Here is an 11,830-nt window from a genome sequence, read left to right as displayed (position 1 = left end):
TAGGTTAATTATGAAATAATTGCATTGATCTGTAGTTATTGAAGACTTATTTCGACATTGGTCATACAACATATTATCCTTAAGCTGACACATTTACCGACTACCGATTTTTTCGAAATTTCTACTATCGTCAGTCAGCATAATGTGCCAAATAATATCCAAAGTATGTTGGTGTACAAAAACCGGAAATATGTCTATCATTTCCGTAAAGATGCGAAACAACTAAAAATGTACATAACATACTAAACTTTTATGTGTGTGAGACTGCATAACTTTTTTATTTTGCAACATCTAGCTTTATAGTTGGGCTCATCATGAGCAGCAGACCTTATTGATGAAAATTTGATCAGTTGCGATAATAAATTGGTGCGACGTATTGTTAAATTATCAAACATGACTATAGGTCATAAGGTTGTTGGATTTTATTTGGAAACAGACGTTGCTACAATTTGACATTTATATGACAAATTTACCGGTTCTCAAATTTTCTGAAATTTTTACTATCGTATCTCAACATAATGCACCAAATAATATTAAAAGTTTTTTGGTGTACAAGAACCGGAAATTGGTGTTTTACTTCCGTAAAACAATTGATGTAGCAAAAAAGTGTATAAAAATACCAACATTTTTAGAGTTTAAGATTTTATAACTTTTTTATTATGCAATGTTTTGTTGCATATTTGAGTTCATAATTTGCAGCAGATCCTATTCTAAATAATATAATATTATTTGGTAGCGTAAAACATTGTTTTGATAGTTTTTTGGACAAAAAAGTGAACCCTGTCGTACACCTTTGGAAGGCGGCACTAAATAGTTCATAGCACAGGCCCTGGGGACCTTTTTAATTTTTAAAAAATATCTCATGGGTCGTGACTTAGGGAGCTACAAATATAACCCAGTAATGGTTAAATTGCTTTGTGGGCAAAATTCTTTTGTTCCTGTAACAGGTCCTTTCACAGAAAAGGGGAAGTCCTACCGGGAATAGGGAAATAAAATTTTTTTTGGGAATTTTCATCGAAAATGGGGAAGTTTCATCGGAAATAGGGTAATTTCTACCCCCTTTGCGAGGAAACTTCCCCAAAACTATTCCCTAGTGCGGAGTTCTGACGTTAATCGACGACAGACCGGTATGAAAAAAGTTGATAAAACGTCAGAATAATTCGGACTAGGATTGATTGTTACGTCATTGGTTTGTGTGAGAAAATTACGTCGTTTTCTCAAAAATTGATGACGTTATTCTCATAAACCAATGACGTAACAATCAATACCTGCTCACAAGTGAAGATAACTCTGCAATACGCAAAGACGGAATTGGAAGTGTGAGAGTGTCGTTAATACACCTCGGTTGACGTGAATAGCTACTATATTTTTTCAGGCTGCGTATATGATATTCTGTTTCATAAAGAAATGTCAAATAATTATAAATGTAAGGTGTTCATGAAGGTCGTTAACAAGGTTACGTGAAGAGTACGATCAGGTATCCGTGAGGCACGGGGTCTATTGCGTTATCGACGGCCACCCGCCTTATCAATATAGGTCAAATCAAAGTAATAACACGTCCTTATCCTCAGACCAGACCTAGGGAGCTTACAACAAAGCGCACTATTCAGAAATGTTCTTTTCTTCGTAGATTAACACTAAAACAACATCTGAGAAATAAATGAGTTTGTTATTGTACAGTGTAGAGATTACATGTTTAAATTATACGACTTGTATTATGACATATACTCATGCAGAATTGTCCTGATGTGACCCTCTGATCAAATTTGTAAAAGATGACTTTACTGCGGCCTCTGCAGTGTCCAGAGTTTGCTTCTGCCCTATATTAGAAACATAAAAGAAACCAAACTGGATCTGCTCCACCAATTCTAGTACTAGACACATCCACGTTTCTGTTTGTGTTTTACCCCTATTTGCACTCTGTTTCATATGCTCTTGGCCGCCGCGGGAACGTTAAACTCTATTTACACAAATAAACTTGTAAGTGGTTTTATGTTCATGATAATTCTTGATGTTCCGACTTTACGGCTCTTGATATCCGAGGGTGTTAGGGGCGGGGTGGGGGGTGGGGGGGAGNACAGTCAAGAATTATAAAGATACTTACTCATGTGAGAAGAGATTAAAGAGTTGTTACTATTTTGTTGTACAAATATGTTCGTGTTGGCTGAAGGTCAATATAACCTAATGACCAGTGATTTAACGCAAATATTTCTTGACACGCTCTCCATCTTGGCTGGTCTTTGCCTTCTGATTGAAAATTCAACACAACAAAACGGGGGAAAAAAATAAGAAAGTATTTTGTAGCTCAATTTATTCTGGAACACCTATGACATCAACAATCTCTTTAATGGATCTTTACATAAATTACTGAAAAAGTTAAATCGAACGACATGTAATACAACCAATTTGTATCTTGTCTTTTCCTATGTCCTTTCAGCAGTGTCTCTATAGGTCTAAATATGATCCTAGCTCTTGCAAGGTTGTGAAATTCTTAACAAAGCAAAGCTAATACAGTAATGCTTTTAGCAGCACTCGATTATCAATTGTTTTTATCGTTTTTTCTCTTCGATATCGATAACGCTAAATGGATGTATTATGAGTAACCACTTTAATATACTATTGACATTATTTTTTAAGACCAATATCATAAAAATGCTGGTAAAAATTACGTTTGACTTAGTTAAAGACATTACGTTTCTTATCGGTATTTCAAAATAACAAAATGGATGTGTATGTATCGTTATTCTTTCAACCATTATATAACCCAAACATATTTTGCAAAATGTATATAAGTTTTCCTGACTGAGAACAGTCATGTTTACCTATGCTCGTCGTGTTTCGTTCATTCCACATCTTGGTGATAAGTTCGGGAGTGAGATTGTGTATGATTACAGCACACTGGATATTTAGATAATGCAAGTATCCGTCCATTGCATAAATAAAATGATCAACAGGTTTTATAGAAATTCCTAGTTTATAAGCAACTATTCCGACATAAACATCCTCAAACATGAAGGTTTTTGTATGCGTCATTTCATGGTAAAGTTTACGTGCGGTTGGTAACGTCATCACATATCCGGGACCCCCGCAATATGGCGGATACTTTGCAAAACGGTATTCTTCAAAAGAAACACTAAATTTGGTCGTCAGTCTGAATGGTGCCGTTTCCGGTAAACAATCACCAAGAATGATGTCGTCTGGCAGATAGTTTTCGACTTTTTGTATTTCTTGCAGAAATTTAAGATGAAAATAAACATCATCGTCGATTTTTAAAAAGTAACGGGATTCATAGCACGAATGAGTGGCCCAGTTAAAAGCTTCAATTACTTTTTCTGTTATATTAAAATAGTTTTCGTTGACATCAACACGTAAAACATCTTCGTTCTCCATATGAAGCTCGTGATATTCAACATTTTTCTCGTTACCGAGAACGAAATATAAACTGAAGTTGTACTTGATTTGCATTTGTGGATGACCCCATGTTTGTCGAATGGTTTTCCGCTGTAACGAATTGGACGGTTTGTTTAGTACCATAATGACAGTGTTTTTTGTTGCATGTTCCATACACTTCAATTTTGGATGCATTAAAACTTGTTTCTCCTTTCTTTCTTCGTTTAGTTGGGTATTCTGTGATATTCCAGAAACTGTAAGTGGTTCGTATGAGTCAAAACATACGTAAGATAGGATCACAATGACAACAAAGCCGAAGAGAAATATCCGTATCCTCTTTCCGCGTGATGTACATCTACAACGATAGAAAATATATATAAGCAACTTGAATGTATTAAGATCAATTTCGTAATCAGCACCTGATGGTTATAGGTTTCTTAATCAATTATTTATTCGATTGTTAGTTGTACAAGGCTTAACGTCTTATCAACAGATATGATCAGTTAACTTACCTCTATGTGTGTTGTGTATGCGTGCTTGTGTGTATGCTGGAGATTGATAATGTTGTTGTATTTGGCTGCTTGTAATCGCGCGGATCTCATGCCAACTTGCTATATCCCTGAAAAACAATGTCGAATGCATCCAGCACAGCATTCCGTCAGGTCACATTATACTGACAACGGGTGAACCAGGAACGTTCGCCCAGGCGGGGAAGGCTTTGGGTTTTGTCCCCAAGCATCTAGGGAAATTGCAACACCTGGTTCACCCGTTATCAGTATAATGTCACCTTAGCTGTTAATGGGATGTTAAACAAAATAACGCCAAACCAATATGGTTATATTTAAAACAAATTATATACACCTCTATATATAAACATGGCATAACGCACAATGTTATGTTGCCTGCCATCTTGAATTTATATTTAAATGGTTTTTTTTAATACAGTTATATCGATACAATATATATATGCATATGGTTTAATCAATGTGTGCATGGCATAACGCCTGGCTTCTTCAATCGTCCACATTAACAATTTTATTTATAAAACATATGACACAACCAATATATATGAACATGGCATAACACACAATGTTTACAAGCCTGCCTTAGATCCCCCCTATCCACCCCACCCCCTCCTCCTTATTGTCTTTACATATACACACTGGTACTGGTCTCATGATTGACAGCCTTTGATATAAACATATGTGTTGGTATCATGGATAATTAAAATCTAACTTATACATATGATAACAGTTATATCTGTTATGTATCACAACTGTTAACTCATCGAACAGTCTTCTCTAGATATATTAGTTACCACGGATACACTAAATATTATAATTGTGTCATGTGTACTATTTGTATAAAATACTGACTTCATGTTTACATAAATAATGTTTCGTTGCTTCTACATGTATATATCTATTACTTGTTTAACTTTTAATTATCATACACATCTCAAATATTAATGTCTGCTCATCAGAGCTTTACAGATAACTTTATAAGTCACACTTTCTGAGTCAAATTTCCCTACTTGTTTTACTCTTGTTCTGTACTGATAACTGTGTGTTTTACATATATATATTAGCTCTTTCAAAAGCGTTATTGATACAACATATCCAATATATCCTATATTCCCACTGCTAGAACTAATCATTTTAAAAGTTCATTTGTGTACACATGTTCTGTTTTATTGAATTGATTGAATGAAAATATTAGAAATGCCTGTAGTGTCGCTGCTTTTAAACGCAAATACCTACAGAATTTCTTCTCAAAACTTTAGTTTGGTACTTACTTTATGATATAACAATATACTATTCAAATAAGAATTGTATTTGTGTTAAATATACATGTATTTTCATATGTAAATATCTTCCATGTAGCTTATGTGTATTGTTCTGTAATATCTGTAAATGTATGCAGGGCCATATTGTAAATTAGACATGTCTAATATGTATCACTGGATGCATAAAAGATATTATTGTTATTAATATAGATTGTCCTTATCATTTATTGGTTCATCTTATTTTCCAAAAAAATATATCTGTCTGACTCTATGTAATATTGTGAATCTTACCTCTGCTTATAATTGAAAGCAAACCATTATTCAGAACCATTGTAGATCACTTAACATTTTGTAAACAAAGCTGACCCCGTTTGCCTCGATAGTGTTTGTTTAGGGTATAATGTCCTTGCAACAGCCAGGGTCATATGAGGACGGGTGCTTAGGTAGCATTGCCTGAAACAGAAAGTAGATAGAAAAGAAAGAAGACAGGAAAGACAGGAAACAGAAAAGATCCCAAGTGTTGCAAGGGAGCCGGCCAGCAGCTAAATTTTGGTCTCGTCCATTGTCTTCTTCGTAGACACGGTAGGAAAACCCCGATACTGCAGGGGTCCCAACATTTGTCACCTTTTACATGCAGTGGAATACAGCAGGTCTTTAAAAAAAAAGAGAAGGTAGAAACCGCTCCCGATTATTCAAGAAGCCCCCACATCGATCGCCTTTTACGATCACGCAGTGGGATACAGAAGGCTTATTCTTTCCCGAACCTGCACGGGTACCTCGATGGTGTGTACGTCCTGTTGACACACGGGTGTATAAATATGTATTTAATGTTAAAGCTTCTTCTATACCTTGATGTGTGTATTTATGCTGTTTTTTATTGTTATTTAGTGACTGTATCTAAAAACCCATGTGATATGTACTTGTGTGAAGGATCAATGTGTCTCGGCCCTCCAGGGTTTCCGTATTGAAACGGGTACGACTTAAAGGTATATACACCTTTGAAACATTGATATTCTGAATACATGTTTTATAGCAATCCATATCAGATGTAATTAATATACATGTCCAGGGATGTGCCAGATATAAATAAGATATCTTTCCTGGAGATAAATGTGTTTCATCTGCCATCGGATATTATATGAAATCCTGATACTTTACTAAATATTGATATTGTTCATTTAAATGTCAGATCATAAGGAAATAAGTCTGAACATGTGGAAACAGAAAGCAATCCAAATGATATTTGCAACGAAGAATCACATGTAAGTAACTACATCACTGATTGTGATATGGAAATAGAATCTCACCCCTGGCAAACCTTTGAGAAAAGGTAGATTAAATAGAATGGGGGAATGTTTATTTACCGTAACTACACTGCAAATATCAATCAGAAATTCTTACAAGGCTGTTTATATAGACCACTAGACTCTTACATAAACTACTGAAAAAATATTCTTCAATAGAAATTTTGATAATCGGATTCATAAATGTAAATATTTACACTATTAAATCTAACTCCTATCTCTAAAGACGTACGAAAATATGGACTAATTTGCCTTGTAAATGAACCAACACGGGTTGTTCCAGATAGTGCTACTTCAATTCATTTTGTTTTTGCAAAATAAATTAATATGGTTACAAATATATATGTTAGTTCACCTTTCTGCAATGTCATACCAGTGTCTTATTGTGTTTCATACAACATTTATTTTGAAATGATGATCACGCTGATTTTTATAGTGTGAACAATGAACTTATTGATCTTGAGGGACTAGTTATTCCTCAACATCAACACTCTTATAAATTAAAAGCAGCATTCACCCTTACGTCATATCCATATTTTAATACAGGAAGCACACACACCCTTTTTTTGGACGTTTATTTCTAATGAACCTAATAATACTTAAACTTATGCCATTTTTGAACATTTTTTTTTTTTTTACCAGATAGGTTAATAACTGTTAGGCCTAGGCATATACAATGGATAAATGATGCTATGAGAAAGTAAGTGAGGCAGTGAAATAGATTTTAGCACAGAACATTGGAATATCATTAGGTTGATAAGAGGTCATTAATGTAAACAGTGAATCTATAAAGGAACTACAAAAATCACTTGATAATGCTATAGCTGTTAATAAATGGTGTAACACCTATCACCCCCGATAGACTATTATGACATTTATTTCACTCCACCCACGTGATAAATCAGAATATGTCGATCACCATTTCACATCTTATTTAGAATTTCTATATTTATATGTGTAATATCCACTTTTTCCTCTTTCAGATATTTTAGTTACTGATCAAGATGTTATTGACCATATATTTATGCATTAAAGAGAAAATATATTTCCTGGTCAAGACCTTGTTAAATCCAATGTAGTTTAAACCTTGAACCGTCTTTAATATTACCCTTGATATTACTTTTAATAAAACACTTTGTACTGGAAAAAAATCCAAGGTCGTTTTCGTTTAAGCGGTTGAACCGGTCGGACTACATTTGTTCGTTTATTAAATAAGGTCGGACCTAGTAATCGGATGACAAAGTTTGCAAGGCCTGAATAAACCACCAGGATTTATACACGAAATCGTACATTTAAAGCATAAACGAACAGGATCTAGATGTATGGGAGCTATCTAATGTGTATGTATTATATAAAGGACGGGAAGGGACAATTTATATCTATTTCAATATCTTGTGGTTTTATGAAAATTCTGAATACATCATTTTTATTTATAGGTTTCCTTTCTTCATATTAATAAGTAACTGCTGGTGTCCCACAGGGTTCAGATCTTGATCTATTTTATTTCTACTCTATATTAACGCTACAACTTGTTTTTGTCTAGTAAGATTAAATTATTTGCAGATTATACTTCCTTATACGTGATAGTTTGATGACTTAAACTAAATAAAATTATTTCTAATGTTCAGTATAACTAACATTTTTGCATCTCTATTCATGAAACTGAATCTTGAAATATCCAAATAACAAATATTTGAGGAATAATATAAAAGATTTATTTAATAAGGTCAATGAATTAAAGATTAAGTAGAAATTCATTAAATAAATTGCATGTATCTGATATCCGACAACTTCCAAATATGCTGATTTTGTTTCGGATAAATGTGTATAATAGTCAACAGATTGTATTGAATCTATACAGCTAGAAATCGCAATGCTAATAGTAGGTATTAGGAAAGTAGCTCCACGTTTAAAAGTATATTAGCAATGGGGATAGGAAACACTTGAAGAAAGAAGGAAAAGACCCAAGTTAGTTTTTATGTATAAGATATTACATTATGCAGCCCCTACTTACAAAATCCTTTTATAAATCATTTGGAACCACGTATGTATGCTTTACCTAGGAATAGGTATTTTAACATTCCCTTAATGTAGGTCTTACAGTTATTATATGCATAATCACTTTTTGCAAATTGAAACTATGTATGTCTTATCCGTTGCAAAAGTGAAATAGTTAATTTTATATCGTTTAAATGCCCGTCGATGCTTGAAGTCATTTATAGTCAAACAACACCAAATATATAGACGATTACAAAATGAATTTCATCTTTTAACTTCAAACTTGAAATGGAGAGGATGCAAAATCGTCAATAGAAAATCTCATTAATAATCTAACTAAAACGCAATTTACCTTCAATGCTTAAAAGGCCTCTATTTATGCAGCTTAAAGAACCATAACAGAGGTGAGTAATAAATTGTGTTGATGACACTAGCCGTAACCTGCATGCATGAATAATGTTTATTTTCATATGATTGTATTTGGTGTAATAGGTTGGAAAAACGTGTGTAGTAATTAAAGGTATTGTTTGACCAATTAACAAAAATCCTTCTTTCTTGACAAAATACAAATGTTACACAATACTTACACGGCTGAATAGAAATCAAATATTTTATTAAGGCCTACTATGCCTCGGTTTGGTTTTGTTTGATTTAGTTTAGAGTTCTACCAACTGCTAACGTTATCTAAGGTTGGATATACACCCAAACGTATGCCTACTTGGATACGAAGATACGAAGTTTATTTACCTCTTTACGTCTTCATTTTAGACTACTTGCATAGACGTCACGTACATACCACCCTTTATTTGTTCATTTATGTACACATTGATATGATTATCTTCTTGCTTATTTTTGTTTCACAGTTATTACTAATACTATTATCCATAGGCTGTAAAGCGCTTTAGATTAATTTTACAATTATATAGGGGGCTACATAAATGTTGTTTATTATTATTATAAAACGACAAACGTTGTAGTGATTTTTTCACCGAAACATTGTCCTGCTTCAAACATATCAGATATTGTTTTTTTCTTTATTTATGACTTTCTAGATATATCCGGACGTATCATAAATGGTAGTGAAGTATATCAATCCGTTACTAACACTTGCCTCTGATGTACCTTTTTTTGGAAAACATAAGTCGTATTTCAGCAGAAAAATGCTTGAAAATGGTGTGAAGAATATGTGTGATTTACTAGATGACGGTAATATATTTTAACTATGTAAAAAAGCAAGGAAGAGAAACATTATTTGTACTCGTTACTTAGTAAAATGTATAACTATCCTGTGATTTGATGAAACGAAAAAGCATACTGTATTTTACCAACTTAAAATGAATATATATTTATATATTTTTTTATATATCCTTTGTGACAATTAATTTGTTTCGCAGAATTTCATGTATGATCAATGTTGCTTCTTCACAAAAAAAAATACGAACCCCCAATGTCTGCAGTTAAATCTGATCAGGCCTTTTTTTAGCAACTTGTATTTGACGATAAAATAAAAAGATTTTAAGACGCATATTCAAACTTTTCAGAATGTGAAATTCTAAGTAGAAATGTTTTCTGTTCAGACATCTTGAAATGTAGAATGAATTAAGAGTGATTTTAACCTCGCAATTTTTAAAATATTTCTTTCCAATAGTAAAATGCTAGAATTTATATATTTCAATGTAGTTACAGTTGTACCACCGAACCGCCACTAAAATTATTATTACGTATAAATAATTATATAAAAAATAGCGTACATACTCTTTTCACCTTTCAAGCATTTGGTTAAGCATGATTTCGTCTCCTTATGGGTTGGGTAGACTTATGGCTTGGATAGACTTATCTGAACTCCGTGAACTTCATACACATCCAAGAGCACTCTTATGTTAAAATTAAAATGTATAGAAACTTACCGAATATTCATAATGGATGATTCCCAAATATTAATCCACACTTGTTTTCCGATTTTAAACTGTTAACATTGAATCATGCTACCTCTGGATGCCGTCACTATGTTGTACGTTGACCTGATGTGTTGGATCATGTGAAAGACACACTATCAATGCAGAAACAAAAACTGCAGGGATAGTGTAATCTACCTGGACATAAGCAAGCACATATTCCTCAGGATTTTATCGTAACGCCGGTATACGTGTGGGACCAAGTACATAAACTCAACCCCGGAGTAAGCTGATAATGTTATCTGTAAGGGGACATTATAATTCTGACTGAGGACTTCAAGTTAGCGCGATAACAATAATGTTATATCTACAAACTTGACCACAGCCCTGTTACAGAGTTCGTATTGATTTCGAGCAACAGACAATTTTTATATTTCTTTAATGTCCATAAGCAGTTGACACAGGATGAAACCACAAATATGTAGGAGCTACATTGTTCTGAGAGATTAAGCTGACTGTGCCGTCAATGATGTTAAGTTTGGACATATTTTTGGGAAGATGGAATTTAAGGGTTCCTCGGCTCGTCCGTCACGTGACGATAAATATACAAACGCACATGTATGAGGTTTTGCACCTTGTGTCTCTGTTCTTATGCAGCGTATGTGCAATTTTTCTTTGACATTTTGCTCTTAATTGATTTTTACAAAAATATATGATATATTTTATAACCTATTCGTTTGCTATAAATGCGGTTTGACATCTTTTACACCCTTTAATATTTTTAGTTCTAGTCTAATGTATTAATTTCTGTGAATATCTATATGTATATAGTGTGTGTGTGATATACATTGTCGATGGACCGTTCACGATTCAAAGCATAAATACTTCTGTTTGCAATACAGAATGATATTTTAAATTTCTCACGTTTACTGTAAAACATTAATTCTACGAATGATTATCAGACTTTAGGGCGAGCAGTACAGTCTTTGCTGCCGACGATACAGTTAACCAGGGCTCTGATGATTGTGCCGACACTATCTTGAGTTAGTACTTATAACCTTCTAACTAGATAAATCTTCGTTTTAAGTTTGATGTCGGTTGCAATCATTTTCTACAAAAGAAACATGTTTTCTTCGTTTTCATAGTCTATCATTGCAACAAAAAAAGAACATCATCTTGCACTTCATTATAATCAATCCCAGCTAACAAAAAAAGTTTGACTGGAAAACTTATTTTGTTTCAATCACTTTATCTTTATTTCACATATCAATTTAATATATATGATGTTATTCAAAATGAGTAAGATATATTTGAAATTTTCCGTTCTAACGTAAGATAATGGTATAGGAAGACAATTTTGTTGTCATTGATGTCCATTTATTAGAAGACACCGAAAAGGAACAATAAAGTCGGCCTCAGATCCGCGCTATCACAAGGCAGCAAATACACCAACAAAC

General features: G+C 33.4%; 1 protein-coding gene across 1 annotated transcript; it reads right to left on the bottom strand.

The window, feature by feature from the left end:
* Positions 1-2,293: 2,293 nt before the first annotated feature.
* On the bottom strand, positions 2,294-10,586 carry LOC110453853 (UDP-GalNAc:beta-1,3-N-acetylgalactosaminyltransferase 1-like). Its single transcript, XM_021503037.1, has 2 exons — positions 10,386-10,586; positions 2,294-3,745 (listed from the first exon to the last, which is right to left on the bottom strand). The coding sequence occupies exons 1-2, from the start codon at positions 10,394-10,396 to the stop codon at positions 2,749-2,751; spliced, it is 1,008 nt and encodes a 335-aa protein (XP_021358712.1). The 5' UTR covers positions 10,397-10,586; the 3' UTR covers positions 2,294-2,748.
* Positions 10,587-11,830: the final 1,244 nt, after the last annotated feature.

This window comes from Mizuhopecten yessoensis, unplaced genomic scaffold, assembly GCF_002113885.1.
Source record: "Mizuhopecten yessoensis strain PY_sf001 unplaced genomic scaffold, ASM211388v2 scaffold7521, whole genome shotgun sequence".
NCBI lineage: Eukaryota > Metazoa > Mollusca > Bivalvia > Pectinida > Pectinidae > Mizuhopecten > Mizuhopecten yessoensis.
Note: the sequence above shows the minus strand (reverse complement) of the source record. Positions and strands in the feature narration are given on the sequence as shown.